The 27,083-nt window shown below is 40.7% G+C and overlaps 1 protein-coding gene across 3 annotated transcripts in view; it reads left to right on the top strand.

The window, feature by feature from the left end:
• The window catches only part of RNGTT (RNA guanylyltransferase and 5'-phosphatase), a 398,444-nt gene that overhangs the window by 40,403 nt on the left and 330,958 nt on the right, over positions 1-27,083 (top strand). For all 3 annotated transcript variants that reach the window (XM_090036469.1, XM_090036479.1, XM_090036459.1), the window contains exons 3-6: positions 8,252-8,355; positions 8,458-8,546; positions 15,426-15,501; positions 20,046-20,298. In XM_090036469.1, coding sequence (XP_089892595.1) covers positions 8,252-8,355; positions 8,458-8,546; positions 15,426-15,501; positions 20,046-20,298 — 522 coding nt within the window. The remainder of the gene's footprint in view (positions 1-8,251; positions 8,356-8,457; positions 8,547-15,425; positions 15,502-20,045; positions 20,299-27,083) is intronic.

Here is a 27,083-nt window from a genome sequence, read left to right as displayed (position 1 = left end):
AATTTTTGAGTTAACTGTGAGGAAACATTTAAACCTTCTTTGAGCTTAGTATTTTGATAGTAAATCATTTTCTTATTGTCTATAAATCTTTGCCATAAAAACTCTCTTAATGGCATTGTAGAAGTTGTTGGAGATTATTGGCAGTTCTGATAAGAATTTTTGAGGCTTCTGATTTCTAGGAAGAAATGGGAGTCACTTTGGGATTTTGAAACCCAGGAATTTTTAAAATTCAAGTGGGGATGGACCTCTTTGTTTCCTTTCACTTCTGGGTAAGGATAAAGTGGAACCTTTTGTATTATAGAGGTTGTTTGAACATCTTGTTTGTTTACCACATGATAATTATCCAGTTGCCTCACTACATCTGGCTATGAGAGGTGTAAGCTCATTTACTTGCATTTCTGCTAAAATGATCAGTGATGTAGCAGTTAAGTGGTATATAGTTTATCACCTTTAAAACACAATACATTTCAACAGTTCATGCTTCTCAGAGCTATTATTTTAAGTTGCCTATAGCTGTTATTTCAAGTTTATCTTTGTAATCCTTGCATCAGACACCACTTAGCTTCAGGTGCAGACAGTCCAGTTGGAAAATGGCATTTAATTAAAATATGTTAACTAATTTACTTTTTTTAATGGCTTTTTTTCCCCTTAGGATAGGAAAATCCTAGAAATGTTAAACTTAAGCTTTTGTTTAAAGTACAAAGTTAGGTTCTAGAGTCCACCTATAGGAAATGCAAAGAAGGTCAGTTAAGTGGCTGCATAATCTCGGAGCTGATCGGCAAAATGGGAGAACTTTTCAAGTGTGTGTTTTGGTCATCAAAAAAGTAAAGCTGCAGAAATGACATGTAATATAGGAATTGTAAGGTGGGTTGAATTGAGAAGGGAACAGTCAGGCTGGTAGTAGGTTACTAGTGGAGTCCCTAAATGGTCGATCTTGGAACGGACTTATTTTTTGTGCCAAAGTCATTAATGAAGATATTTAAAAAGTGCTGCTGAAACTTATGGATGACACAGTGTTTGGACCTTTTTTCCATACAGGAGAGACTTGGATTGTTATGCAGAAGTGACTAGATAACCTGGAGGACTAGACTAATAGAAATGGGATGAAATTCAGCACAAGGTCATACACTCAAAGGACTGAGAGCCAAAATTCTTGTTACATGCTTGGGGGCTTGCTAAGTAGGAAGCAAAACTTTGAGTATTAGATCACAGGATGACTAGGAAGCAACAATGTGGAATGGCTGGGGAAAAAGGCCAATGCCAATCCTCAAATGGCTAAGGTGAGGAGGTGCTAATGTCACTGTAGAAGACCTCATGCAGATTACTACACATAGGTCCAGTCACTCATGTTTTTGAAAGATAAGCTCAGGCTGGAATGAGTTGAGAGAAAGGCTTCTAAGATGATCAGGGGAATGGAGAGCCTATATTGTAAGAGGAGATTAAAACAGGTTTTCTTGTTTAACCTTGTAAAACAAATGCTGAGTGAGGATGTGATTGCTGTCTATAAATCCAGCTGGGCCAAACCCCAGGGAGGGGGAATAGCTACATCAACAAAAGGATAGTGTTAGCACAAAAAGAAATGGACATGCTGTCACCACAAATAAGGTTTTTTTAAAGCTGGAAATTAGGTAGGTTCATAACCCTTAGTGAAGTTCTGGAATAGGAGTGGGTTGAAGGCAAGAAACTTGGCTAGTTTCAAGACTGAGGTAGAATATTGTGTTGAAGAGAAAATATGATGTCATGTCCTGGTAGCATCAGGGTACTATTATTGATGACCTATAGGGTCTCTTCTAGTTCTGTATTTCTATTTTTATAATTAAACTTACAAACTTTAAAAATTTTACTGAGAAATGATCCAATTCAGCTATCAAATTGCTTACTCTCCAAATGTTTGTCATGTGAAATCTTTGTGTCTAGCACTTAACCATGGTAATAGTGTCCTTTTAATAGGTTTGAACCAAGTGTTTGTAGCATAAATATGTACTGAAAAAATGCACAGAGTTCAGGTTTCATAACAAATAAATATTGTTATACACATTGAAGTAAGACAGCACTTTTCAGGGTTCAGTTTCAAATGTAAAACACATGAAGGCTGAGGAAAAAATGCAGGAAATTAAACTGTTCTTGCTTTGTATTAGATGGCCAACTCGCCAGAACTGCTGTTGCTTCATGATCCTGCTGTATTATCTGAGTTGTAAATGAAGTCTTCTATGCAAGTGTATGTGCATGTATGAAGTATGTATAACTAAGTGGGGAAAAGTCCAGATCCTTCCCTGCAAAGGACCTGGATATGCAAAGAAAATAAATAGCAGTCAGGTAACTGTAGGTCTTTTTGTCATATTGGTTTTGTATGCCTGTTTATGGAATTGTTGCTCTTGATGTTGAGCTTTGGTATATTTGAAGAGTAGATACTTCAGAGATGCATTTGAGAGTAGAGAAAGTGAGGAATTGCTCAGTCTCCTTCCAGCTTCTTCTGGTTTTTCATTCCACAGTGAACTTAGGGCAATGTAGTGTCCTTGGTGCTTCTCTTAGTTATGTATTCTCTTCTTTCCCCTTTTCTTCAGCCCTCTTTGGAGTTGTATTTCTGTTCTTTTATTTGACAGAATATAGGTACCCCTAGTGCAGAGCAGATAGTTCCCTTGCTTAGGCGCTAGTGATTAGGGAGGCTTTTCATGCTCGGGTAAATAAATCAACTAGTCTTTAATACCTACATTAATTTGGATAGCATTTTGCCTAAGAAAAAGATCTTCTGCCTGGTGTAAATGATATGCCAGGATTTTATCCAGTCCATTGACAAAATTCCTAGATCTAGATCTTTGTGGATTGACCTTGTGGTGCTGCTTACTTGGGTGAACTAGGGGTAGCCTGGTGCCCACTGGAAGTGGGACAAAGGTGTTCAGATCCATCTATGATTGTATCATTCAGTACAATCTAGTACTGTAACTCTGAGCCAATGACTTAGAGCAATTCGGAGCCTGACGTAAGTGTTATTAAGGTCTTTAGTGCTAAGGTTCTCTAGTTGAAGTGGGTCCCTGCCCAGATCAAGTGACTGCTGAATCCAGAGATCCATGAGAGTTAGAGTAGTTTGGTGGTGGTGGTGGTCTAGCACCCCTGGCTTGGGTGAATGGTTTGTCAAAATGGTTCAGTGCCTCAAAGCAGTGGGCAGGTCTCCTCCAGGCTTGCCTGGCCTTACTGACTTCAGTGTTGGTCCTGTTTCTCTGTCTCCTAGAGAACTGTCTGCTGATGGCCAGATTGGTGAAGTTGTCCATGGTTCCTGGCCGGAACTCTTAAGAGGTGCTGTGATTCTGCCCCTGGCTGCCTTCTCAGTAATACTAGCACTGCTTACAGTTTTATCTGCTCTATGATAGGGCATATCTGTTCATTGGGAAAGGGGGATCTTAAGGGACATCTCTGAATTTCAAAACCCTTTGGCATTGATACTTTCTGAAGATCCTTTTCTGGTTCTTGAGCTAGGTGGATCTACTTGATAGGGCCCAGTTGGTGCCACACCACTTATAATTTCTGGAAATTACTAAAACTCTTAATTTTGTCATTTCTACATTTCCACCTAGGGTCCAAAAAAGGTTTGACATGTTAGCTGAGAGAGTCCCCAAATAGCTTGTATGTACTGTGTTGCATGATCAGTGGATTTGCATGCTTTTCCTGCTTGAGCAGTGTGTGTGTGGGGGGCGGGGGGGGGGGGAAGTGCAAGCTGCTAGTGGAACCATGATAGTGTCTTGGCTGTAGAGGTTTTATTGTTGTCATATAGAATTTCCTTGTGCTGCCTCTTTGATACCAAAACCTGCTTTACACAAGTAACTGATGACTGATGGGCTCTCATCCTTTATTCGGATGTGATTGACTGCCTGTTGTGTCCGTCAGTGTTCTTTTTTTTAGCCTTTTCCAGACTTCATCAGCTGTTATCCCTAGTCAGATGCTGGAAAAGCACTTGTAAGTTCTGGAATTTTTGGCTGGTGGCACCACTTATTTGCTCTTGTTGTGTAGTAGTGTTCTTTATTTCAGATGAGAATTACTACCTGAAAGATTGTTTTATCTTCTCATAGAGTAAATTCCTGTTTTATTACATCCCTCCTAAAAGGAGGCCTCTTCCTGATCACTGATAAGACAGACATCTCTATAGGATGACTCTCCAGAAACATGTCTGGGGTGAAAAAGAAACCTGTTTTCCTTAAGATAGGGAGGATGGTGGGGGATAGGTATTAAAGTATTTGTAATTTTCTCTGCTTTCAGTCCACAGTAGTGTATACATGTGTTTCTTGTCTGTGCAGAGCTCCAAGGATATGTTCACCTGTACCCAAAATGAGTAAGTCCTGAGACTCAAAAATGTTATAATTTCCATCTGAAGGGCAGGTTTGCTACCAGCTTAACTTGAGTGTAACATAGACTGTCCTTTTTTTTTAATGCTACTTGAGCCACTTTTATGTTTTAACTAATTTTTAAGATGGCATAATGCAGAAAACAAAAGGGTGGTACATACTGCTTCAGGAGTTCCCTTCTCATTTCTCTTATGACCTATATCAGTGATTCTCAAGAAGGGTGCTCTGTTAGGTGTGCAGACTTCTACACGATTCACAAGATAAACCTATCCATAGTGTCAGAAACCTGATCTGTTGTGGTCTTTGAGTTCTTTGCACTGGAAGAACTACTTCATTATTTTTCCATAATCAAAAAGAGTGAAAGGGACGAACTGGCCTTTTTTCAAGATGTGCCTTAAATGTGAAAAGGTTGAGAACCACTTATCTATGGTAGTGGTCCCAGATGGTAGGCTGTGATGCTCACTTTTGTTTAGTTCAGGAGAAATAGATTGCAATAATTTCTAATATTTTCTTGACTTGTCATCCAGAGCTGATGCTAATTTCGGCAGTTCATCAAACATTTTTCACGTTCTGTAGGTTGTACAGGTTTTAAGTCTTCTATGAATGGGAATGTGTAGAGGTAAGTCCAAGAAGAAAGGATATGCAACTATGCACTACCTGGTTGCATATTTAGATTCCTTATCCAGCTTCTCCACTTGTATGGAATCTTGGGTAAATAAGATTCTGAATGAAGGAAAGAAACAACGGGTGGTTGGTTGGTGAGTTTTTCCCCCCCTTCTTTTTGGTACCTTATTTCATTAAGGGGAAGACTGGGGAAATTGGGAGGTCTTGAGTGGAGTTCCCCAGGGCTTTGTCCTGAGTCTCGTATTGTTTTAATGTCTTTATTAATGATTTGGATAACAAGACTGAGTGCATATTTAGTACACTTTAGATTGGGGTGAGCAACTATTTTGGCTGTAGGGCCAGGAGTTTTAGTGAGCTGTTGCAGGCCAGGTCAGCATCTCCCCCCTTCCCCTCTGTCCGAGCTACAGCTCACCAAAACTCCCTAAGTGGCCCCTGTGTGCAGCTGACCAGCTGGGATGGGGCCATGGGTGGGTGGGGATAGGGCCAGGGCTGAGATTAGGATCCCAGGCTGTGATCATGGCTGTCCCGGCCCTGTGCTATCTGCTGCCTGCACGGCCCTGTGATGGGCATAGGCTTCATGAGCAGGGGCATGCAGGGAATGGATCGTGGCTCTGTCCTGGGCCCTGACCCCATGCTGTTACTGCTCAGTGATCCTAGGGTCTCTATGGAGACCAGTTGGGACCTGCATGGGGAGTTGGATAGGCAAGTGGAGCTGGGTCCAGGATCTTGGAGTGGTGACAGCGCAGAGCCAGGGCCCACTGCAGAGCCATGATTGGCTCCCTGTTTGCTCCTGCCCATGGAACCTGTGCCTGTTGCAGGGGCGTGCAAGCATCATATCACAGCTCTGCCCTAGGCCCCGGCCCCATGCTGTCACCGCTTTATGATCCCAGTCCCGGCCCCGCCTGCCTGTCCTGCTCCTGGATGATGCTTCCTGCCTGCCTGCAGCCCCATCCCAGCCACCTGGCTGGATGGCAGTAGCAGCTGGAAGGAGCCACTGTTGGGGCTTTGGGGAAATGGAGTCTGGCTGCTGCACCATCCTAGCTCCGCTATGCGCCTATGAGTGGCGGGACTGGATGTGCATGTCATGGCTGTTCCCCCATGCCAGGGCCAGGTGGGGCCAAGGGACCCACTGTGGACCAGACAAAATGCCTTTGTGGGCTGGGTTTGGGCTGCAGGTTGAATTTTGCCCACCCCAACTTTAGATGATACAAAGTTGGATGAAATTGCATTCACTCTGGAGAGCAGGACTTGGATTCAGAATGACCTGGATAGACTGGAGAAATGGTCCAGAATCAGTTTAAGTTCAAAGTTTGAGATGAAGTAATTGTCTGTACAAATACAGACTGGGGAATGATTGGCTAGGCTGCAGTATTGCTGAGAAGGACTTGGGGGGTTATAGTATAGCGGGATGGACAAAATATGGTTTGTAGGCCGGATTTGGCTAGCCAACAGGTTTGGTCCAGCCAGGTGGGCGGCCGCAAACTAATGGGATCTGGCTCCTGGTTGGCCGGTGGCTCCAGCCACTGTGTGGCCCCAGGTGGGCAGGAGAGCAGCAATGCTTCCACCTAGCAGCATCAGGCATTGGCTCTGGACTGGGTTGGGGCTGCTGCTATAGCGGGCAGGTGGCAGCATCAGTTGTGGATGCTGCCAGTAGGTTCAGGAGCCCAGATGGAGAACCTGTCCGCAGCGTCCGTGGCAGCATCAGCCATGGAGGCCACTGGCAGGTTGTGTGTCTAGGCTTCTGAAACTATTGGAAGTGTCTACAGCTGTCACTGCCCTCTGTGGTGAACTACAGCTGTGGCAGATTCTGGAAGGAAGGGGAGAGGAGGGAGGGTGATGGATGTGGCCCTCAACAGGTCCCCAAAACTCATTAAGTGGCTCTTCAGCTGAAATAATTACCCACCGTTGCAGTAACCCATAGGCAGAATATGAGCCAAATGTATGCACTTGTTGCAAAAAAAGACCATTGGCATATTGGATTGTATTTGCTGCAGTCTCTCTTGCAAATCAAGTGATTCTCCCCCTCTCTTCAGTGCAGGCGAAACCATATTAAGAGTACTTGGTTCTGGTTTGGGCCCCATGCTTCAAGGATGGGGACAGACTGGAAAGAATACATTGGAGAGGAGTAAAAATGGTTAGAGGCCTGAGAAGCATGACCTACAAAGAAAGACTGAAAGAAATAGGGTTATTTAGTCGGGAGGGGAGAAGACTGAGGGAGGATTTGGTAACGCACTTCAAATACCTGAAGAGCAGTTACTCAGAGGATAGAGATGAGCTTTTCTCTGTGGCTATAGGGAACACAACTTGGAGCAATGGCCTTGAATTGCAGCAGGGTAAATTTAGGTTTGAGACTAGGAGGCACTGGCTGACTGTGAGGATGGTCAGGCATTGGAACAGGCTACCTAGAGAAGTTGTGGAATCTCCATCCCTGGAAGTTTTCAAGAGCAGGTTAGACAGATGCTTGTCTGGGATGGTTTAATTATGGGTGATCCTTCCTTGAGCGGGGGGCTGGACTAGGATGACCTCATGAGGTCCCTTCCAGTCCTGTTTCTCTATGGTACTAGGGGAAGGCTGAGTAACCTGGATGTTTGCTACTCTGTTTGTAGCTGGTTAGCAGTGGCATTTGTTCCACAAGTGTAAATGTGCATAGGTGGTGGTCTTCAAGAGCCACTGTGGTTTTTAGAGATAAACGACTGTTCTTTTTTGAGTAGAGAGGTTATAACAGGATTTGAGGCAAAGGATTCTTGACACTGAACTGACCTAATTCTCATCAGTAAAAGTCTTCTAAGCATCACCAGAGAGGAGGGAAGCCTTTAAGGCTGGGAGCTTCTTTCTCCTTTGCTTTGACCATACTCTGCAGTAATGTTCTGCTATGGCTCAGGTAGTATGCAAGAGAGAGAGCAGCCTGATTCCAATGTAGAAATGCTGTAAGAGGCCAGATGAGTTTGTGGGTAAAGATTTGGGTATAGATATGGGCAAGGAGTTGCTTTAATTAAAGCACTGCCTCCCCGTTCCCACTTTTACGTGTAAAAGTGCCCTTCATGTCTGTCCATGCCTGTTGCGATTCATTTTTGTAGGGTTTGAAATTCTGCATTGCTTGATGCTACAAATGTAATGTCTGTCCATGATCATAGATTTTTCTGGAAAGAAACAATATTGAAAAGTTGCTTATCAACCTTAGCATGAAATCAGTTTTATTTTGAACGTTGTTATAGCTAACTGTAATCATTTTTGTTGTTGATTTTTGAAAGAAATGTAATTTCTTTTTTTCTCTCCCTTTTTTTTTAAAGGTGAAAATGGGTTTGTTGGTAGACTTGACAAACACCACTAGATTCTATGATAGAAATGATATAGAGAAAGAAGGGATCAAATACATAAAACTTCAGTGTAAAGGGTAAGCTCATTGCAACTGTATTAATATTTGATTTTTAAGTGAAAAGACTACTGAAATTAATTTTCCTTTTGTTTTGTTCCTAACTTTTTCTCATGTTTTCAGGCATGAAGAATGCCCTACACCTGAGAACACAAAAACATTTATCCGTGTATGTGAGCATTTCAGTGAAAAGAATCCTTCAGAGCTTATAGGTGTGTATTTACCTTCTTTATTTTGCTTCTTCATTGTCTTTTTTTTCTGTTATCAGGTGTGGCTAATCTCCCTGGTTCTAGGATTGAACTAAATAAATGTCTACACCACAGTATTTGTGCGTACGGCTTTAGTGTAATCATGGCCTAAAATAACACTCTTACCGTTCGCTGATACTAGTCTCATATGGCTGTATATATTAGAATCTAAATGTAATTAGCTACCTTACCCGGTCATGTATACAACAGCTTAAGTTGTCCATAGATTCTCCAGTTGTCCATGTTTGGAGTTTTCCTCAACTTCCATGGAAGCAAGTGAGTAATTAGGGCAAGGACTGTTATTTCTGGCCCTAAATCTGCTGTGACATTTAATAAACAAGAAGTGCTATAGTGTTTAAGGCCATGTTGGGATTTATAAAGATCCTCTAGGAATTCGTAGATTGTAAGGGGCTGGAAGGGACCTTGCAAGATCATCAGGTCCAGCCTCCTTGCACTAGGCAGGAAAGACAACTGGGGTATAGATTCATAGATTGTAAGATTCAGAAGCAACTAACAGCACCGTTTGTGTTACAGTACAGATCTGGTCCCTGCAGTGGTTTTTCAGGTTATTTCAGATGTCAAGGCACAGCTCTTGCCGCCAGCCTCCCTAGACCATTTACAGTACAAATGGAGATTGCTTCCGTCTCCAATACTTACTTCTGCCTTTCCTCTCTCTTCCTCCCAGCTCCATTACCAGATCACCAGATACTTTTTTTATTCCCTTCTCAACCAATGTTTTGATCTACCTTTGGAAAGGGAGAGGAAAGAGGCTCTACAAAACAAGGGAGCAAATATTTACATTTACAGGAAAAGAATCTGTTTCAAGGACAGGAGCAACAGAGCATGGAGGTCGGGTCTCCGTTTGTCTGCGTGAACTCTTTTCCTTTTGGATTCTTTATTTTACCCACGATGTGGAGAGCAATGCCCGCTCTGCAAGCTGGAGTTGGCTGAGTAACTTCCTTGGCTGAGCGAACTCCAGTTCCTCTGGAAAAGGTTAATTCTGGGTCTTTTAGTTTGTTCCTCAAATTCATTTTAATACGGCATTATTACTAATGTTTTGATTTGGCAATTGAGTTCCCTTGATGTACTGGGCTGTAAACTATTAATAGAAACTTGATTGGTTTTCTTTTGAGACATGTACAAAACAGCCATATGAATGTTGTCAATTTAGCTTTTTCCAAAATTAGTGGCTTTTAATTTTGCTCTAAATAATTGTGTTTTTACATATGAACATTCATGTACAAGTCTCCAGTCTTTCCAAAATAAAACCTATTACAAATAAATATTAATGGCCAACCTGTGTTCCAACAGTTAAGCTTGGTTTTGTCTGAAGTATCATCATCACTAAAATTTTACAGGGTAAACTAATCCCACAGTGTCTGCATCTAAGTAGTTGCCTTCAGTGGGGTTTTTAATATGTGTAACTTAAAGGATCTTGGCAAATAATGAGCTTGTACAGATATAAGAATAAGGTTCAGCTCTTTTTATCACTGCTTGGTATACATAATTCTGACCTAAGAACATTCTGCTTATCTAATTCTTTTTTAGAACACAAATGTACTAAAGTATGGCTCTGGGGGAGATGCGCACTAATTTAATGCATTAAATAGTTTTACTGGATTTTGACTTGGGTTTACATGATGGCTTATCAAAACAAAGCTTTTGTATTCTGGTACAAAAAGTGACAATTTAAAATGAGACTGCCCACCCTTAACATGGTTGTAGAGGTGCATTTATATTTATGTAGCTTATCACCATAAACATATAACACTGCAGTAACTGTACATAAATCCACCTGAAGAATCACAGTCGCATTAAGCCATATTAAAGATGCATTTCTTATTTAATTTGGGAATTGTTTATTTGTGATAGCATTTTTCAATTTAGTAGGATGACCTGTTTTTCTTTGCTTGGGGGAGAGTGTCTTATACCCAGATTACAGCAAGAGTTTTATGATATGGAAAAACAAAGGGATTAGAAGCAGATTGAATTAACTGTCAGAGTGAAAGCTTGCAGTTGCATTAAACTATATATCTTGACTTCAAAAAAGTCTTCAATCTGGTATCCCATCATCACCTCTTGGCAAAACTGGCCAATTGTGGCCTTGGGTCCACCACAGTCTGCTGGCTGGGAAATTGGCTCCGTGGTCAGACCCAGAGGGTAGTAATTGATGGAAGTCCATCATCATGGTGCCCTGTGACCAGTGGGGTCCCCCAAGGCTCTGTCCTTGGACCCATATTGTTCAACATCTTCATTAATGGTGTGGACATTTGAGTCAGAAGCGGACTGGCCAAGTTCGCCAATGACACCATTCTTTGGGGCAAACCATTCACACTAGAAGATAGGAGGGTGATCCAGGCTGACCTGGACAGGCTCAGCAAATGGGCGGATGAGAACCTGATGGTGTTTAACACTGAAAAATGCAAGGTTCTCCACCTCGGGAGGAAAAGCCTGCAGCATCCTTACAGGCTCAGCAGTGCTACTCTGGCTAGCACTACGGAAGAAAGAGACTTGGGGGGGGTCATCATTGACCACAAGATGAACATGAGCCTGCAATGGGATGCTGCAGCTAGTAAAGTGACCAAAATGCTGGCTTGCATCCATAAATGGTTCTCAAGCAAATCCCAGGACATCATTCTCTCCTTGTACTCGGCCATGGTGAGGCTGCAGCTGGAGTACTGTATCCAGTTTTTGGGCTCCACAGTTCAAAAAGGATGTGGAGAAGCTTGAGAGAGTCCAGAGAAGAGCCACGCTCATGATCAGAGGTCAGGAAAACAGACCTTACGATGAGACTGAGAGCCATGGGGCTCTTTAGCCTGGAAAAGTGCAGGGTCGGGGTGATCTGATGGCCACCTATAAGTTTATAAGGGGTGTCCACCGGGGACACCCTATAAGGAAGAATTTCTTTACTATCTGAGCCCCTGAGGTCTGGAACAGCCTGCCATCGGAGGTGGTTCAAGAGCAAATTGGATGCTTATCTTGCTGGGATCCTACGACCCCAGGTGACTTCCTGCCCTTTGGGCGGAGGGCTGGACTCGATGATCTTCCGAGGTCCCTTCCAGCCCTAATGGCTATGAAATCTCCCATGGAACAGGGGTGTGTAGGGTTTTTGAGGGTGTTTTCACATATTTAAAAGAAAAAACACATTTTTTTTTTAAAGTTATAAATGGAAGGTATTCTCATGTTATTTGCCATCATTTGCAATACGTTGAATCAGCCAGCCATAGCTTCTTAATGTTGCGAATTATTGTTCAGGGTCAGTAGTTTACGTGGAAAATAGATACCATTATGATGTGCTTACAATAGAAAACTCATTTAAATGGCACTTTTAACTTTTTAAATATCATTTACTATGCTGGCCCACTAACTTCTGACAGTTGGATACAGGGAATACAGATTACTCTGTACCTTTCATTGATGCTGCGTGAGGTGAGACGTGAAATTGAGGTTATTTGCCAAGGTGGCTTTTGTTTCACTTTCTTTACTTAAATATTTTGGAAAGGAATATCTTACTTGGGGGATTTAATTAATACAGCCCTTGGTTTTTTTTTTGGTTGAAAGCTTCCTTTCCTCAAGTTCTAGATAGATGATATTAAAAGAAAAAGAAACCTCCTCGTTTAGAAGCAGAAGGAATGCTTGTGTGCTGAGGTAGTGATACTTGAAGAGGACAGTTAAGCATCCTTTGTTTCTGTTCATCTCACAAATTCCTGACCAAACCAATGCTATATGCTGTGGGAGGAAGATGAGAAACTAAACTAGTTCAAGGGTGTTCAACCTCTGGACTGTAGAGCCATGGCATTCATTCTATGGGGGTCCCCATGGGTCTGGAAATTTAATGGCGAGAGAACAGGTGGCATTACTGTCACCCTCCCCTGCTGCCAAATTTCCAAGTCCCCCCTGTGGCTGGTTTGGAGCTGGGCCATGATTCCCTTCCCACCAGTGTGGGTGGTTTGAGGCTGGGCCATGCCCCTTTACCTCCCCTTCCCCCTGCACTGCCAGTTTAGGGCTGGGCCATTCCCCCTTACCCACCATGGGGCCAGGTTGGAGCCAAGCTGCATCCCCTTCCTCCTGAGGCTGGTTCTGGGCTGGGCTATGCCCCTTTTGTTGTGTCCCTCCCCCACCCCACCCCCAACCAGGCCAGGTTGAGGTGGAGTCACATCCTCTTCTCCCTGTTCCACTGGATTGGGACTGGGCTGCCCCTGCCCCCTTCTGGGAGCTGAAATGGGAAGACTGGATGGACTGGGCACTTCCCATCTGGCCTGCTAGAGATCAGGTTCCCCCGCCCCCCAGCTAGTTTGATGTAGCTAGTGGAAGTCAGAGAATAATGATCATCTGAGTTGCAGAAGAAAGGAAAGGAAATAAATGGGAGAAATTTGTAGTTCTTTCTTATGTAATTTTTATATGAGAAACATGCTCTGGCTTCAGCTGTGAGAGAGAGGACACCTTTTAAATTCTAGTCAGGGCAGCCATACTCCTTTGATTACTTGGGCAGTAGTTGGCTTAAAACACGGTTGATAGTTGAATGTTCTACCCATGCTTGATGATAGAATGGATAATGAGTTTTTAGTTTGGCCTTCTGAAAGGGAGTAAAAGTTTTGTCTGTCTAATTGGATAGCTCTTTAACTTTTGATAATGAAACAGGTAGCAATTTTCTACTATTTCCCAGCTAGAAAGTCTAGTACAGGCAGTCCTCAGACTTAGTACACAAGCGGTTCCTGAAAACAACATCTTAAGTTGAAACATTGGAACTCGGAACTGATTTTTCCCATAGGAAAAAATGTTTTAAATGGGGGATTTGTTCCTAAACCAAGGCCCTATACCTTGTTTTCACCAAAAATAACCCAGAAACTTGTACTCAATCAATTATAGATAAGTAATATAGCTACATTAATGTATTTATGTTGTAAAGAGCAATCATATTAATTTGGAAGGACTTCTTTGAGGTGAGTTTGCTGGACTTTTTGAAGGGTTCTTGGCTGGATTTTTCTCAGGAGTCTTGTCTGCTTTCTTAAAGAAAGTGTCCAAGGAATTTTGGACAGATGTTCTCCAGGGAGATGGGTGACACAGCGACTTGTTTGCTGTCATGGTGTCGCATCAGATCAAGCGTTGTAAAGTTGAAAATGACGTCAAAGTTGAAACAGGGTGTCAATTTAGAAATGTTGCAACTCAAAACATCGTAAGTTGAGGACTGCCTGTAGTTATAAGAGGTAGAAAAAAATCATCTTTCTACCCTTTCAAATAAATACTTGTTGCCTATATTAAACTTTTGAGTTCTTAATCAGTGTCCTTTTTAAATGAGTTGGAAAAAATTGCAAGTCTAAAGTAATCCTACTAACTTTGAGGAAATTCAGTGCAAAGATCTTGTAAGAGAAGTAAACTGTGATGTCAGGAGCTGAAAATCATTGTGGTCTGAAATAAGTTAGACAGAGTTTGTTAGTAAGGGTTAGTAGGGGAAACATGAAGACACTCAAAGAAATGCACATGAGAAGGTTTTCTTTTTTTTAAATTACTGAAAATCTTGTGTTTTCCAAACAACACCTTTTAATATCCTACAGATGTATAGAAATTAAGTATTTTTCAGTTTATAGATGGTTACTACTGGCTTGCATGATACATGCGAATAATGAGCAAATTAGCTTAAAACTCTCATTGACCAGTGATAACTATTTTGCTTGTAGTATGAAGGCAGGTAGTAATGTACATTGTTGAAACAATGCTATTTTTGTTTATTCAAAGAATGGTGAATCCCAGAGTATTTTGTGCTATAGAAGATAAATAACTCTTTACATTTTGATCAGAGAGATTCAGTTGGAGTCTATCTTCAATTTTTAACTTCTCTGAATTTGGTTGAGAAGACAGACATTTATGTAACCACTACTGATGTGGATGAGATTTTTTAAATTTTGTCCTGATATTCAGAATATTAACAGCCAGAATAATTTGGGTTGGTATTAAATACTTAAACGAATATTGTGATATTTGTCACTTTTTATTAAAGTCCAAGGTGACAGGGTAGCAGTTTGAGCAAGATACTAAATCCACCTTAAAGAATTCTTACAGCAGCAAGAGATGGTCTTCCCTTCAGATCTGGTTATTTGCCACTGGGTGGTGCTGTTACCTTAGGAATAAGGGAAATATAGAGGCATTTTTTTTTCTCCCCTTCACTGGAGAAAGTTCAATAAAATAGAGGCTGAAGAATAGTTAATAATTTAACCTTTTGCTCTCTTTAAATGGGAAAGGTAAGTAGTTCCAAGTGACTTATGGTATTTATTCTATGGGTTTCTTTTCATAGAAGCGTCTTTCAAAATTAAAATTGGCGAAATGTAGCCTTAAGTACCCAGTAACAAGTTAATAGCCATTTTGAAATGGAATTGAGGTTTACTGATAATAACTTTCATGTTTGAATCTGGGATAATCTTGATTTTTTTTTTATTTTATTTTTTTTTATTAATGCTGAACTGGATGAAATAAATACTACTGCTACTTTGCAAAACATGTGGTCATTGAATTGACTACACTGCTTCCTCTTATGGCCCCTAAATGCTGATCAGAAGGCATCTGAGTACACGTTTCAGCTAGATGTCAGTGCTAGTAACAGTTAGCAGGTTGAGCTGCTGTTGTGTCATAAACTGAAGATATGTAGAAATCTTAATGTGAATTTAAATACCTTTTTGGCTTTGTATGTTCTTTTATAAATATATTTGTAATAAAATGTATGTAGAGTTTCTCAGTAAGAATGGGTATGAGCCCTTGATAGTGATGGTTAAATATAGAATTAGTCAAGAATTCACATGAAGCATTGTTTAAATAATTTAAAATTATTTGTATGTGCTTGTTTTCTAGGTGTTCATTGTACACATGGTTTCAATCGAACGGGTTTTCTTATCTGTGCCTTTTTGGTTGAGAAGTTGGATTGGAGGTAATTTTGTACATTTAATTAGTTTTTGGGAATACGGAGAGGGAGTTCATTGCTTATGTTTTTCTGGAATGTAAATCATTTTCATCATTCAGTTATTGGTCCCTGTATATTTCTGCCTTGTCTGCTTAAGGTGTTAATTTTTAAAAAGAATGTTTTATTCTAATATTGAATCTACAAATGTAGACCTTTTTTCTTTAATATCTGACAAAATGTTGGTCTTATCTGTGTGTTTCTGTAGATGATGGCAGGAAAGTATTAGTTTTGAACAGGCCACATATTTTAATAGTATTCCTATAAAAATCTCTTTAAGTTTTAGTTGTTTCAGTTGAGTTTGAAGTATGTAGTCAAGCCTGCAGTGGTTAGCCTCTATCAGATGTACTTAAGTTTTCATGCACGTATAAGTATTGCATTCTCTTTCCCTTGTAGAGAATGAAGACTATTAGAACAGACTGATTGCATTTCCATGTAGGTTTATTGGAACTCCTTTGCTCTTTGCATGCCCAAAAGAATGAAGTAAATAGAGCAGCAGGAAAGTGACATGTATGCATACATCTAAAATGAAACAGATGCACGCTTCCAGGTCCTTTTTGGGCTTTTTTCAAACAAATGCAGTATGTGTGTTGCAGCTTATTGTTAAGCATCTAGGAATTTCTAGGATAAAAATCCATGGTTTAAAACAGTGTCAATACTTCAGAAGAAAAATTACTAAAAGCTTTGTCATGTCAAGGATGACTTTTGTGCATTTAATGATATCCTTTAAACACAGGATTTCTTCCCCCTTAACCCTAATATAAGGTCTGTCTCCCTAAGATCTTAGTAATATATATGCTTTGCAACTCTTTTATTTGAAGAATCATTTCTACTCAGGCTTCTCTTTTTTACAGCTGAGAATAAAGTTTATCTTAAGGCTGTTATATGAGTAGTGGGGTCACCTGTGAAGGAAAACTAATGTCACTCTTTTCCATTAATATTGTAGGCACATGCAATAAGGGTCTCTCAGCCTGTGTCTTGAGAAGAAAAGGTTCTTTTTTCACAGTTCACTTGAATTCTAGTGACCCAAGAAATACAAATGACACAAGGCTTCAACTGAGCCTGTGGATTTAGAGCTGAACATTGTTTGGCAGGATGCTAGTGAGTCCTGTGTATTGATGAAATGGGTTCTTTCAGTTCCCCTAACTACTTTAAAAACAGCAAATCTTAACTTGAGCCACCACGAGTCCTTATTCCAGAAGGCAAGACTTTGAGCTAAGACTGCTTGCTACCATATTTCTCCTAGGCAGTCTCACCTGTCATTTCCTTGCTTCTGAGGGACATGCCTTAAATTGGTTGGCCAAGTCTTGATTTTAGTTTCCTTTTTCTTTTAAACTTCATTTTTAAACTTTTTATTTATAAATGAAATCCAACTTACCAAATAACAAATTTAACACTTAAAGATGTTAATCCAAAAATCCAACCCCCTAACATATGTATGTAGATATCTAGCATCAGCGCTTCCTTAACTCGAGTCCATGTCCACAGGCTTCTCTTTGTTTCAGTCTCTGACAGTATTGTTTCAGTTTATTAAGCTTTTGTGTTACTTGAAACAATAATTCTCTTCTTGCCCCCCTTTTCCTTAGAACTTGTATAATATAAATCTCACTGTTTTCTATTCATCTTTTTTTAAATTTAAAATTTATCTCAAATTTGTTCTTGAATCTAAATTCCTAGAACTTATGCTTTCTTTCGATATCCAAAAAAGTTTTTCAGACTTGGAGTTTAGGAGTTCTTACTTTTCAGAGTTAACTTTATTTTCTGAAACTTTGCCATATTTTATTATTTCTTTTTGTGGTTCTGGTAGTATGGTAATTGGTTTTGTAATGAATAACATTTGTTTTTTAGTTTTGATTTGGTAAATTATTAATTGTATATATAAGATTTGTTCATCTTGGTCACTTCTGTAAAGAAAGGCCAGAGTTGTTAGAAATGGTAGATAAAATACAGCTACAATAGTGAAAAACCATCATGAAAAGCATTTTTGTAAGATGACTAATAGGGGTGCACCAGTATATCAGTTGGCTATTGGATCAACACTGATAAAAGGAGAAATGATGTTATATATTTTTTGGGCCTTTTTGGGTCGTTGTATCCAATTAATTATGGCTGTGTGCCCAGAGCACCCTGGTGGCATACTCCAGTCCCCACGCTTCACCGCTGGCCTTAGCCTGTGGCAGACTACAGGTGCAGGCAAACTGTGGGAGGGCGAGGGAGTGCTGGGGAGCAGTCACCGTGTGCTGTGCTCAGCAACCAAGGAACCATTACCAGCTGCTGCTGTCACTGCCAAGGCAACACCGTGCACGGAGCAGGGGCCCAAGCACTGGGGCTGCCACAGATGGGCTGCGTGTGGGTGGGGTAAGGCAACACGCGAGGGACATTCTGTTCTGCCGGGCACCAGGCACCTTTGCAAAAGTGGCTTCTTTCTGGTGGCTGCAGGAGCTCGGTTGCATGGGGCTTGCTGGTGCTGAGGCAGCAGCGTGCTCTGGGGCTCCAAATGTGCTTGACATCACTGTGTGCATGAGGGTCTGCCCTGCCTCGCCTGCTCGGGATGGAAGCACAGGCTACGCAGGGAGTGGGGCTGCCGGTAGTAGCTGTGGATGAGGGGGCATGGGAATAAGGCCATCACTGCCTTCATTGAGGGTCAGAGCAGAGAGGAGGGTGTGTGTGTTTCTGATAAATGCCAAACAAACAAACAAAAGGTTTATGTCAGTAGTTTAAAATGTTGCACTCTTACTAATTATTGGTTAAGCAGTTGGCATCAGGTGATATGATTGGTTAATTATTGGCTATTGGTATTGGCTAAGGAAAATCTTTTCGGTGCACCCCTAGTGATCACAAGATATGTGTACCATGTGTTAAGAAAAAACGTGTTTGCTGTATCTTTTTAAGTTGAGGGATTTTTATTCACAGATAAGTTTTCCATGTAGAATAATCCATCTACATTTATTCCTTAGACAGATGATGTAGGATGGCCACAGATGCACTGTGAATGCTGAGATCTGTTTTACAGCTAGCTTAAAGAAAGGTCATCTTGACAGAGCTCTCCAGCTAGTCACTGGGAAAACTCATTTGATGCTCTTCTTGCAACTTGTTTCCCTCAAGACATTACAATTTCTGAAATCTGAGCGTGTCTTTCCTAGCATGCTAGGGTTTTTTCCCCCTGAAACCTAAGCTGCATTCTTAGGTTTTATTATAATCTATTCTTTAATACTGTGCTGAAAGAGAATAATCAAGGAAAAACACTGATTGGAGACTTAAGTTTTGAATGTTGGTCCAGGGCTTGCTTGCTTGCTTCCAAGTTGCTTTTAGTTTCCCTGGGAGGTTGACTTCCAGGTACTGGGAAGCGGTTTAGGGGAGTTACCAAGAAGCAGCTGGTCTTCTGAAGGTTAAAAATCAGTCTTCAGATCTTTCTTCACATCCTGTTTCTCTATAATTTAAATGTTTGGATTATTTTACTCTGCCCAGCATTCTTAACATCTGACCACTGTCCATTCTTTTGCCATTCCAAACTCGTGTCTTTTTTCCTTTTTCTTCTGCCCACCCTGGGAAACCTGACTCTCTGTGCTTATGCAACAGTTCTTAGACTGCACACATTCCTATTCTGCACAGCACAAAACCCCCTTTAAAACTGTTTCTGTTGGGATTTAAATGTCTTTCCTTTTTTTGCTTTCTCTGTCTCCTCCGCCCCCTTTCCTTTGATTCAGTTGAAGAGTATTTTGACATTTCCACAGTCTAATGATGTCTGCGTTTTGTTTCAGTTTCAAGATGGCAGAGAAGCATATGAAGAAATCTAAAAGGGTGTTATATGGTGTGCATTGCAGATATGAGTGTGCCCTCCAATAATACTTGTTTATATTATAGATCTAGCCTCCCATTCGGAGAAAAAATGTAGGTTTCTGTTTAAGTGTTTGGACAGGAGTGGACTCTAAAGAGGAACTATGAGAGAAATCAGTTTGTTCAAGATGGACTTAAACACTTCTTTATAGCGTAGTAGAACAGTGTCTTAAAGTGAGCAAAATGAGTCTTGGAAAACTTCTTTACCTGTTGAAAAGCGTTGACAATTCCTTTGGCTCATTGATTGTTTATTTTTTAGTTTTTCTCCTCCCCATGTAGCTCTGTATTCATCTTCATTTTTTCCCTTTCCTTTTCTCTTGCTATTGTGAACCTGCTCATGAGTCTAAAGGAGAAGTACTAGCAGATGTTAGGGGCCAGAAAGTAGTCTGAACTATAGCAGTCTCAGAGTCTGAGTAGAACTTAATTAATAACTAATAATGGAGACTGTTGTACAAAGTAGCCTTAGCTACCAGCTTGTTTTTAACACCATGTTTCATGTAGGATAAAGCAAGTAATTTTGAGAGTCAGATCAAGATGGTATCAATTCTTGACAATAAAATAGTTTCTTTTTGATTTTTAAGACAAGCTGACACACCCCTAGATAATGCATAATCTGACATAATTTAGCAGATGCAAATAAGTAACTCTCACTTTTTTTTTTTTGTTTACTTTGACAGTATTGAAGCTGCAGTGGCTACTTTTGCACAAGCCAGGCCACCAGGTATCTATAAAGGTGACTATCTGAAAGAACTGTTCCGCCGTTATGGAGATGTAGAGGACGCACCACCACCACCTGAACGACCTGAATGGTGCTTTGAAGATGAGGATGAGGATGACGAAGAGGAGGATGATGGTAAATCAGGCGGTCAGGAATCAGAACCTGGATCATCAAGTTCTTTTAGCAAAAGGAGAAAAGAACGCCTAAAACTGGTAATTTTTTTTTGTGAAATCTTAGCATTTTACTTGCTGAATTAAATTTGGTCAAGCCTTACTTGGCACTTGTTACATACTATGCACCATCATACCAGCACACTTGAAAGGAATGGACTTGTTTAGGGCTAGCATTAATATGAGTGATGAAATTTTAGCACTTTGCATACTCACTTTGATTTTAAGTTATAATACCTCTTCTGGCTATTTGTATAGATTTAAGAATAGGTTAGAAAAACACTTTTTAATAGGATAGTTTAAATAGGGATGATCCTGCCTTGAGCAGAGGATTGAACTAGTTGACATTCTGTAGTCCCTTCCAACCCTACTTTTCTATGATTCTAAGTGTTTCTGAACCAGAGATTCAGTCATACAAAATGGTAACATTTTTGCTTGATACATTTTGTTATGTGAATGAATGTTTTGTAGAGATTACATTGAGACCATTAAACTCTTACTCAAGTCTTCAGAAATGTAACTGCTGATCAATAGACGTTAATGCTTTTATTGATTTTTTTTTTTCTTTTTTTTTGGTTTGTTTTGTTTTGTCAGCCTAGCCATGCTGTGGAAACTTGATTTTTCTTTTCAAAATTAGTGTTTAGTTTTCACAAAATATTCTTCATTTAAGAAATAATTAGTAAAGGTTTTGAGCAGTGCTTTGGCCGGCAGTACATGAATTAAAAAAGATGTAACTTTATAAGCTGGGAGCAGCTGTCGGGGGCGGCGGGGGGGGAAGAGGTCACAGTAATAAGTCATACTTTTTTTTTAAAGAAATGTTGATCTATTATTGTGACTAGTTCCGATATTAGATTGGCATTGCTATTAATGTACTAGGTTTTTAAACAGGAATGTCATTTCTGTATCCTGCTGTAAAGTAGGGAAAATGGTTTTGTTGCCCTAAAAATAAGGGCTTTATTGCTGCTGAACACTGATCCGCATCAATTAGTTTTTGCCATAAAGTAAGTGAAAACGAAACTACTGGATATATAAATGTATGCAGCTGCACCTGTGTGGTGGGTATTTGAAGAGGCTTGAATGTTTGTAAGCAGTCTGAGATCCCTGCAAGAAATCTGTTGCTAAAATGTTGTTGTTACTAGTGTTGTCCATGTAGGAAAGAGGAGAAGATGGGGCCAAAAGAATATAGAATTTTGTAAATTTAGTCAATCAACTGATGTGGCAAAAGCAGCTTAAATGCTAAAAATTAATGCATAGTCAAAATGTTAGTTACCTCCAGTCCTCTTCCACTAAGCCTTAAAGATATGCAAGAGAATTTTATTTTTGGACTACAGTGGCAAGGCTGTGTTCTGCATTGCCCATGAATCAGTCAGTTTACTAAACTGGGTGTGCAGGAAGAGGTCTCTGAAGTTACAATCAGAGGATGTCCTTCCTTACTCCAACTCAGACCTCATCAGATTTGTCAAACAAGGATTAGGATATAGAAATCCTGGCTTTTCCATTTTTGCTAACTAGTTCTTTCAAAGCTGGAAAGCTAAATTATACGAATAAGCATACTAAAATAAATAAAACACAATTCAACTTAGAATTTCACAAAGGGAAGACTCATTTGGTTAATATGCGTATTCGTACAATTTAATTTTACAGCTTTGGCTACATGAAGAGGAAGAGCTGGGAAATTCTATGACATGATTCTTGGTTGACAGATTGGATTGCTTCTGAAGCTCAGTAGAAAAGGATTCAGCATGTTTGTTATTGATTGTAGTAATGTAATGTACCAAGAAAGTGATTATCAGGTAATTAACTCTTGCTTATATGTCAGATATTCTTTATCATGGGGTGTTGTCCAGAATGCTGATTTTTAAAAGCAGAGCTCGTATCTCATACCATGATCATCACATAATTATTGTTTTTTAAAGTTTTTATTGAGATTTTTAAACTCGGTACAAAAATAAGAAATATGCATTAAATTATAGGTCGACCTGAACTATGTCGCAAAATGTAAGCAAAAAAAAAAGAGGAAGGAAGAGGGAAGGATAAAAGAAGGGATATGTGCTATGAGCAGCACTGTAGCTACTAAAACTTTCCGAAAATTCCTTCCAAATTGAACTAAACTTTTTGAAGCAGTTTAAATCTCCTAAATGCGACTCCTCAAATGCCAGTTATGCCATCTCATTATACATGACTTTGACCTTTGGCGATGTCCTGCTTTTCCAATGCAGCAATATAATCCTGCATGTTACTAATAAGGCCAACTGTAAGAATACAATTTGGGAAGGATTCTGTTTGAATTATTTAGGGGTATAGCCAGGCTCTCACACGTTTGCCAGAGGGCTCAGTGCCTTCTTCAAAACCATGTTAACTCTAGCTATAATTTCTTTTCAAAAAGAATTGATGATAAGGCGTGACCGAGATTTGCCTGCAGCACATCAAATCCCTAACATGTATCTACTGACAATATCTTTAATTTTTTAATTTGAGGGAAATCAGTGCAAATTTAAAAAAAAAAAAAAAAAGTCCAACAAACTCTTGTTGTATGAGACAGAGTCTTAAGATTACTTGATGTTTGAATTGTGTGAATTGCTGATTTCTACTAGGATTCTGTCTTCTGAGTACTTATGTCTCTGTCTCTAGTCCAGTTTTAAATAGTTTGTATCTCATCTATTATATAACATTGTATACAGTCAGAGAGTGATGACAGAAAATAGGGAAGAGATGCAGAGTATTTGGAATATTTGCTATATCTAAAACTTTGGGTCCAAACTGATTTTCTAATACTTGATACAACTGCATATATTGCCATTCAACTGTCTTCAGAAGGTCAGAATCATCACATAACTTGGTAAAGGATTGAATATGGTTCCCAACTAGAAACTGTTCTACATGCACAATACCCTTATCTATCCATCCACTTTCTCCACATCTGTTGTGGGACACGTACTTCATAAAGGAATGCCCCAGATAAAGGCCTTCCAATTTAACAAAGGATGAAACTTCAGTAAGTTTGCCCAGTTTTTCCAAACGTGTTAAGCTACAAAACTATAGACCTTGGAGAAGTAGAAAGACAGTGATAAGTAGAATTTAGGGTGGTTGATAATTAGGGACCTACCGCATTTGTGATTTCATGGATTTAACTAAATCCAGGCAATGCTTGTGAAATCCGTTGAGGGAAAAAACCTTCCAAAACAAACAGAAGTAAAAAAATACAAAACCAAAAAACCCTACTGAGCTCTGCAGCAGCTTGTCAGGGGTGGAGGGGCTGCCCACTTGAAGGGCTGCCTGCAGAATGTCTGTTGCCCCTCACCACTGATTGGCTGTGCTGGCTGCCTGTCATTTGACCCTGTACCCCTCCATCAGTTGGTGGCAAGGGGTGTGGCTGCATGATGGACAGCCCTTGCAACCAATCAGTGACGATTGCTGAGGCCATATGACAGGGAGCCCCTGTAGTGATTCAGTGGCAAGGGGTGGGGCCCCTGGGGCACCTTTGGTTTATTATGGGGGTGGGTCCCACCACACTCAACCTGTGAAATGGCTGCCTGAGCCTGTGTTCTGCCTGCCAAATCAGGGGGCAACCCCAGTGAACGGAAGGTCTCTTATTGATAATTGAAGGCAAAACATAAGTGTCTGTTCAGGAGAGTTATCAGTTACATCAGTCATTCAGTACAGAACTTGACTTGGAAGGCATTATGATATGGTTGAAGGTTTGGAAGCCACCAGTTTCAGTTGGTAATTGCATCTTTTTGGTGAAAGATGAACCCTTTTATCTTTTCTGCACAGAAATACGTTGAACATTTGGTTGATTTTTACCAAAATGAGATTGGGGGATTATAATGGGTAGGTTACATAATAGATAAATTAGGCAAGGTAAGACATTTATCTTTAAAATACCAACACGCCCTCACAAGGGTATTGCCAAATGGCTCCATTTGGTCAAAATATTACAAAAGGTTTGGCAAACAATAACAGTGATATTCTTGCATATTTTAAGACCCAAATAAGTTATGTGTTCTCATTGATATCGAAACTGCCATTTGCCGAACAGCTTTTCTGGTGCACCTTTTTACTCCAAGTAGCTCAGATTTTAGTCCAATTAATTTTTATAACCAGATTGAGTCCTAAAATGGTTGATAAATGATTAGAGAGCAGGAACTAATCCAGGAGGGCTGCTTAATGAGCTTTGGGCTGCATGGGTAGCCCTGCCGCAGGTTACCATTTTGGGACTAGAAGTCTCACCCTTAACCCCTTGCCCCCTGGAAATCCTCATTTTGGGAGGGGGGGAGGGGTTGCTGTCTTAGAACCAGAAGAAAAAACAAAAACAAATCATAGCTACAAGCCAAACACCTACTATATCATATTTTAATTTTATTACAAAAATATGTTTGTTATTTTTTGTGTTTGCATACTGTTTATAGAAGTGATTGCATAATAACTCAAGAATAAATTCTTGGTCTTGTATATTGTGGATAGGTGTGGTGGGGTGTGTGTATGGGGTGACTTCAGGGGTGGCAGTTTGTGAGGGATTGTGGCTGTGTGTGTGTGGAGCATGGGGTATGTGGGGGCAGAGTGTGGGGGTGGGGGGTGTGGGACTCCCCTCATGGCGGCAGCAGCAGTCAGGGGCACTCGGGGTGCTTGTGCCTGGCAGGATGCAGCGAGGGGCACTGCCTCTGCTGGGCAGTCTGTATTGCTGGTGCTCCTTGCACTTGCTGGGCATGGGAGGGAAGCCTCAGGTACTGGAGCCACCTGCCTTCTTCACCCCCCCCCCCCCCCCCCCCCCCCGGAAAGTCACCTGGGGCTTCCCTTCAGTGCCATGCAGCCCTGGTGGGAAATCCAGCTGGCTGCAGTGCCCAGGGCTTCCCTATCATGCCGTGCAAGTCCGGGGAGTGCTAGTGATACAGACTGCCTGGTGGAGTCTGCGCCCCTTCCTGCAGTGTGCAGCACTGGCCAGAGCTGCGCCCTGCCAGGCACCAGCTCCTGCACTGGGCACGAGTGCTCTGAGTGCGTCCCTGCCTGCTGCTGCTGCCACTACCTGCTGCGGCTGCGTGCTATGAGGGGAGTGTGTGTGTGGGGGGGTCCTCTCACCCCCCCCCCCTTACATCCACATGCTGCCTACACAAGCTCCGTGCTGCCACTGCCCCTCTGGGTGCAGACTCTGTGCTTCTGCCAGCCCCACGCTCTGCACTCCCTCCTAGCTGCAGCTCTCCCCCCACTGCTTCCCTATCTGCTGCCCAAAGTGACCTGGAGTCAGGGGAAGCCGAGCAGGTTCTTGGTGGCTGCAGCAGCCTCTCAGAAGGATTCACGACTTAAATTAAATCCTAAAATGAGGATTTTCTTTTTAATGTATCTATTGTCCTTTTTATACAGAAGCATGTAATATATGACCTCATAAGAAGGCTTTTGTAGTTTCCCAAACAATCAAAAAGGAGGAAACAGTAGGTTGATTAAGTTCCATAAAATTTTTTAAATCTTTTATAATTAATGCTTCAAATTTATAATAATTCAACAGGGATCTAGCCAGTAATTGTTTATAGCTGTTCTATGTGGAGCAGGGTCAAAGCTCTACCTCGGCATGATCCGAGACAGCTATAGAGCCAACAGAGGCACGTGACACTGAGTCAGTTATGCTTTGAGAAATTAAAAAGTAATCAATTCTAGAATATACTGAATGAAATGGTTGGAAAAAATCCCATAATCTCTTATTGCTGGATTCAGTATTTACCACATACCTATTAAACCCAGGTCTGACATACAACTTCTGGTACACTTCATGGATAGAGGGGCACAAGACCTATCAATGGCAGGGTCCAAACATTTATTGTAGTCTCCCGCAAAATAGAAAGGTATTTCCCAAATTCAGAGTGCTTTATGGAAAAAAAAGGAAAAGAATGATGAAACGTTGGATTAGGATGTATTTATGGTCCCAGTGCAGAATCTATACTTTTGACATTTGCATGGACAAATCTACCTTGTGGATCATCAGTTGTGCCTATTAAATGGGGGAACAATTTTTTATGCACTAGAATAGAAACACTACATGACTGTTGTGCTCACTAGAGACTGCTAAACCCCATCCAATCATGCTATAATTTTTGAGATTCTTTTACTGACTGAAGTTTTTTGGAGCATAGCAATATCCAACACTTGTCTTTAAAGAAAATGTATGTTTTTTTCTTTTTAATAGGGTTGTTAAAGCCCTTTACATTCAAAGATCAATATTAGGGTTCACCATTCTCAGTGACTTGATCTTCCATATTCAACTTTGCTATATAGCTTGCAACTTAGCACATTTTTATGAATGCTTCTGTAGCATGTAATAACGTCATTCTCTCGTACAGTTAGAGCTCATAACATATGTTCCCAAGCACACTATTGAAAAGATCACGAGGGGGAAGAGCAAAAGAAAAAACTAATGATAAAGGACAAGAAATACTAAAAGTAAATTTAATACGTGACATAGTAGGTCCACCAGGTAGGTTCGGGCAGGTATAACCCAAAACTCTCTCCAACTGTTTGCAAAAATAAAGACAAAGACATTAACAAAAATCATATGAATGCTACAGGTTAACAAGCTGTGTTCAGCCATCCAAAAAACCTTGCTTTCATTCCTTTGTGTTTTTGTACAACTTGGATTATTTCGTATATTCTCCCTTTCCAGATTTTATGAAGGTAATAACAGTTTCTGCTTCCTTAGGGTCAGAGAAATGGTAGGTTTTCCTTTAGCGAATTGTACTTCATGAGGTATCTTGCCATCCTGCATTTCAGTTGCTTGCATTTGGCCTGTAGTTTTGTTGGTTTAAACAATCCTGCTTTTTGGCCACTTCATGGGGAACATC

This window comes from Crocodylus siamensis, chromosome 1 (genome assembly GCF_052110815.1).
Source record: "Crocodylus siamensis isolate JL-2025a chromosome 1, ASM5211081v1, whole genome shotgun sequence".
Lineage (NCBI taxonomy): Eukaryota > Metazoa > Chordata > Crocodylia > Crocodylidae > Crocodylus > Crocodylus siamensis.
The sequence above is the reverse complement of the archived record's forward strand: the minus strand, read 5'-3'. Positions and strand labels throughout refer to the sequence as shown.